Source organism: Octopus bimaculoides, chromosome 24, assembly GCF_046866305.1.
Source record: "Octopus bimaculoides isolate indiv1 chromosome 24, ASM4686630v1, whole genome shotgun sequence".
Classification (NCBI taxonomy): Eukaryota; Metazoa; Mollusca; class Cephalopoda; order Octopoda; family Octopodidae; genus Octopus; species Octopus bimaculoides.
The window spans coordinates 35,431,504-35,436,870 of record NC_142951.1 but is presented as its reverse complement, the minus strand read 5'-3'; the positions used below and the strand labels follow the sequence as shown (position 1 = coordinate 35,436,870).

General features: G+C 36.2%; 1 protein-coding gene across 1 annotated transcript; it reads right to left on the bottom strand.

Moving 5' to 3' along the window:
* Positions 1–899: 899 nt before the first annotated feature.
* Positions 900–4,778, bottom strand: LOC106867938 (trypsin, alkaline B). Its single transcript, XM_089341429.1, has 6 exons — positions 4,690–4,778; positions 4,372–4,522; positions 3,544–3,665; positions 2,491–2,625; positions 1,288–1,436; positions 900–1,084 (listed from the first exon to the last, which is right to left on the bottom strand). Exons 1-6 carry the CDS (start codon positions 4,736–4,738, stop codon positions 926–928), a joined length of 765 nt encoding a protein of 254 aa, XP_089197555.1. The 5' UTR covers positions 4,739–4,778; the 3' UTR covers positions 900–925.
* Between the last annotated feature and the right edge of the window lie 589 nt (positions 4,779–5,367).

Genomic DNA, 5,367 nt, shown 5'->3' with positions numbered 1-5,367 from the left:
TCTAAATTTGTCATCAAATTCTTGCAAAATATCTTTTTTCTTATTATTCATTTCGATATTATCCAGGAACCTCAATCTAAGAGTCTCTTTGCAAATTGGCAGCAGCTGTGATTAATTAAAATGAATGCAATCTAATTTTCTGGATAGTTATCATCATCATCATTTTATGTCGACTTCCCATGTTAGCATGGATTAGATCAGTGGGTTTCAACCATTTTTTTTTTTGTTCCTAGAGCCCTTTGCTTACTCTTTTACTCAAGTGGCCCCTCATAGCCATTCCATGTTTAAGAACTAGTTTGTAGAGATTTCTTTCAAAATTCCTGTTTTGTTTTTTACCGATTTCCTTGTATATGTTTGACGTAGAATTCTCTGAGAGAACAGATTTCAGTGGCTGGAAACATGGGAAACTATGTAAAACATCAGAAAAACTTGGGAATAGCTAAATACATCCAAAAACATTTAAAATATTACTGTGTATCCCCAATTTACTATTTTGCTTGCATGGACCCTCAAAAATGTTATATGAAGTCACAGAGGTCATGTGGAACCCAACTGTGGAACCCATCATGGTCAAAATTCTTATTTGGAGTTTATTCTCCTCTTAGGCAGGAACCACACTTCTTTGTTACATTCTGTATATTGTTTGGTTTCAATGACCAGTCTGCCCTCAGTCTTGATTACTCTCTCTCTCTCTCTCTCTCTCTTTCTATCACACACACACATAAGCACACATACACACATGCAACCACACCCACACACACACATCCTCACTAAAACACTGACAACATTTTAATGCCATCTGTTTTTAAGATGGAGAATCTCTTTAAAAAGAAGAAAGCCAGAATATTGTTCAATAAAAATCTATTTTATTCAAAAATAGTTGAGATGTCAAGTATGATGTAGAGTTTCATCACATTGCAAGAACTTATAAAGTCCTTAATGTGGTGTCGATCCAGTTTCTGAAGTAGGAAACACTGGTAAAGATGGCAGCATCAATAGCACAGTCATAACCAAATGATGTGATGCCAGCCACAACCATGTTGCCATTTCTGCTGGGGCAATAGAAAGGGCCACCAGAATCACCCTGGGGAGGAAACAAAAAGAATATTTAACAATTAGTTTGAGATGGTACGTTAACCTTGGTCTCGTTCGTTTTGTTGTTCGTGTTGGAGTGGGATGTGATGGGGGTAAATGACATTAATTGTTCGATGAGACACATCTAACTTTGTCAACCGTTAAAAAAAAATCTAAGAAATGTAATGTCACAAACTAAGAAAGGTAACTTACCATACAGGTGCTGGCTCCGCCATAGTTGAAGTCACCTCCACAAATATGTTGGTCAGTGAGAGAAGCATAACTCATCCTCTTTTTGCAGATCCTGTGGTCAACAACTGGCATTGCTACGTGGAGTAACCTGCTTGATGAAGAGCTGGTGACTGGAAAATACAGAAACACATTAATTATTTTTGATTAGAGAAAATTCTTTCCATCGGCCTCTTCCAGTTCAATCCCTCGATTAAATCGACATTGCCAGTAAAAGCGCACAAATGTGCCACACGTCAGGTGTTGAAACGGACGTAAAGGAACGCGAAATGAAGTGCTTTACCCGAGAGTATAACGCACTTCCCGTCCGGAATTCGACCCAACTATTTGGAGATTGCTAATGCAGCATACTAATCACTTGGTCACGTATATATATATATATATATATATATATATATATATATATATATATATATATATATATATATATATATATATATATATATATAGTGACTATGTGCTACAAGTTCATACATCGCTACAAATATAAATGAAACCACTTAAAGCTACCTATAGCACACACACACAGACTGGGGTAGATAACCGCCCCGTCAGCAAAAAAATGCTAGAACACTTGACTGTCAACAAGGTTCTTCGTTTGCTTCTATGGAACAGTTGATTCACTCTGTTAGTATATACATTTGGCATGTATGTTTATGGCTGATTTAGCGAAATGCCAAATCGTGGGGCAGCTGGGCGCAATAGAAACCGTATAAACAAAATTTAGTCGTCAGTGATTGTGGCTGTATGTGCTACAATCTATCTATCTATCTGGATATTGTATTGATCATCTTTATCCTGTGTGATTAATTTGTTGCGATTTTCTTTGTCTTATTTATTAATAAACTTTTTTTTTTTACATTTCGTTCTTGTTTACTAATGACAATAAGTACTTTTTCAAAGATTTCCACTTGATTTTGGATACGTTTGATCTAATGGATATGCAATCTGTATAACACCTGAGAAACTGTTTGTCCTCTTAAAAATAAATTGGATGTCGCTGGTGAATTTTCATTAATTCAGAATTAAACATCGAAGAAGAGCACATAGACACGCACACACAGAGGAGAGAGAGAGCGGGGGGGAGATCAAAAGAAAGAGAAAGAGAGAAGGGCGTGATTGACGGGTTGACTGAACGGCGTAATAGTAAATGAAATGAATACTTACATCCAGTTTTACCCCATCCAGCCGTGACACATCTTCTTCTGTCAAATTTCTCTCCTGGAGAAGGAAGGGCAGCAGCAGCTACACAGTTTCCAAACGGCACTGGCTTAGGTAGACGAATCATAGCAATATCGTTGCCTTTTAAAGTAGACATTATTATCATTATTAGATTCTTGGAAAAGAAGAATTCCTGACATCGGGCTACTTAAGATGCCAAGAACCCTCCTAGCTGTCCCTAATAACACTGTTTGCTGCAGCTGTACCAAACTGGGTTTTATGCCTATTTCCTCTACCCCTCTGTTCAAATCTTTAGGGAAAGTTCCCAATGCACCTATAACTGGTTGGGATCCATTTTACCCGAACTTTCCATAGTCTCTGTAATTCAATGGTTAGGTCCAGCTATTTTTTTCTATACCTCTCATATTTATTTTTTCATCATTTGCGACTGTAAAGACAATTATATGGCAGTTTCGATTCCCTTTATCTACCACAGCAAAATCAGGCCTTCTAGATTCTATTACTCTGTCGGTCTGAATGTTAATGTCCCACAACATCTTGTATTTCTTATTTTCTAGTACTTTACTAGTTTCATTTTTCATTCCATTCATCACTCTGTTCAAATACTAACTTTCTACATAGCTACCAGTGGATTGCACTCCCGAAATTGTCATGTCTTTCTGTGCCAGCATGCTACAGTCACTATATGAGTAACGTTTCCCTCTTTTAATTTGCATAATCTACATGTGGAATTTACTTGGTTTTAGTCAGAAAGTTTACGACTAACATATTAATAATCCTACGAAAACAGTGGAAACACGAGAGAAAGACAATGGACACCTTATCAACGGTTGACAACTTCTCGAGTAAGTGTTACATATTTTGGGGTTTAACACACATTTAGCTGTGTGTTAACTGAAGCTTATAGCCAGTGTTTAGCTTACATTGAGGTATTTAACATTCACTTATGTCTGTAATCACAAGGAAATCCCCAAAATGTTTCGATATAAGATTATTTGTGTAGAGTATGCAGTTAAGTGTCGATTGGAAAATACTTACGCATGGGTCTAGAAGAATATTGAGAATGTACTTTCCATTTAGTTGCTGTCATAACATATCGACCTCTCTGTTTGTTATTATTGGTACCAATATTTACAGAAATGGAACGAGTTCCAGGATTGCTTAAATAAATGAAAATGAAATCATGTGCATTACTTTCAATCTCCTATATTTAGCTATGTCTCAAATATATGTAACTATAAACGGCGAACTAAAGTTTAATTATTTTACTGTAAGTATGAATAGAATTTTAGCTTGAGATCATAAACCAGCGAAAATTATATAAACAGAAATCGTACAAGTGACTGCTTCTTTTAGAGTATTTAATGAAAGAAAACGGTGTTAGAAATATTGGGAATTGAAGTCTAAAGAAGATCTACATTGCCGAAATTAGATGGTCTTCTTGGGACTTTTTCATTCGAAGATAACGCTGTTATGGCCGAAACAGTTTACAGAATTCTCTAGAGATTTTCATGGACATTTTATGTATATTGTCCATGGTTAATACGAACCAAGAAGCCATTGCTTAGTGGTGCTATAATGCATTATGTCAGCCAGCCGTGATTCTCTTCCTAAATATAGGATCAGTTTACTAGATTAATGAGGAGACAAAGACATTTTAATAAGGTATTTAAGAGTCCGTTGAGAATAAATGGGGATGAAATCAAAATAATTCACTCGGCGTATAATTAAATTCATCAGCTGTCATAGCTTTTATGTTTCGTCTGTTTCGAAGTCCCTTGATGCATTAGTGACTCAATGAGAGACGTTTACGAAGTAGTAAAGAAGCATGGTTAGTTTGTAACCAGTGAAAGAACTTTTACTTACAAGCAATGGGCAGCGGTCAAAACATGTTGGTTGTCCAATAGTGTACCACCACAAGCGAAACCACCGTCAGTAGTTTCAAAGATCAAGTGGACGATGGATGGATACTGACAATTTGCTGCAGGAGAGCCACCAACGATTTGTTCCCCTGGGGCTGGAAATACATTAACAAACAATATTAGGAAATATGTTAACAAAAAGCTGTGTATTGTGTTGTCTTGTTGTGTAGAAATATAAATTGTCTTGAAAAAATAGACATAAAATCGTGTTACGGTCTCGAAAATGATTACTAGAGCAATAGAATAGAGAGAGGTTATTTACCAGCGAAACTGAGAGGAAGAACGATTGCTAAACAAAATATAGCCAACATGTTTGAGATTGGTGATGTTTCCGAGTCTGAAACACTTTATGCTACCTCAGCAATATTGGTCCTTCTTTTATAGCTGTAGCTCTGCAAGGTTTTCTTTTCAATGTGCAATTCTCAATTAGTGAAAGTTCTTTAAAAACGTATATTTCTTTTGTAACTTTTGTTAATGCACGGTAACATTTACAATGACAATGCGAGACTCAGGATCAATTGCGGTCTACGGCTTTTCTTTAGAAACTGTTCATGGAGACGTCATTTGTGCGAACGACAAAGGTTCGTAATCTATAATGTACTTTAAAAAGCTGAACTAAAGGCTACTTGGTAGATTTGAGTCCATTTCTCTTTAATTGTGCTGTCACGCTGATGCCATTACGTTGCTAAAATGTTTGTGTCCATGTATATAAGATATGTTATACATACATACATACATACATACATACATACATACATACATACATACATACATACGTACGTACGTACGTACGACCATGCATACATACATACATGTATGTATGTATGTATGTGCATTTGACACATGCCAAAGCTCTCAGGTGCTGATAATCAAGGGGTATCATTATTGATTTTATAGGATCTTATTTGTTCAATTAGGAACCCCCACAACAAAAACGGAA

Bases quoted from the DNA above. Each gene is read 5' to 3' on its own strand.
- LOC106867938 (XM_089341429.1), bottom strand. From the start codon at position 4,738: ATGTTGGCTATATTTTGTTTAGCAATCGTTCTTCCTCTCAGTTTCGCT. The intron at 2,626-3,543 runs GTAAGTATTTTC...CTACTTTAAAAG, and splicing joins ATATTCTTCTAGACCCATGC to GCAACGATATTGCTATGATT. The intron at 1,085-1,287 runs GTAAGTTACCTT...TTTCCTCCCCAG, and splicing joins GCGGAGCCAGCACCTGTATG to GGTGATTCTGGTGGCCCTTT.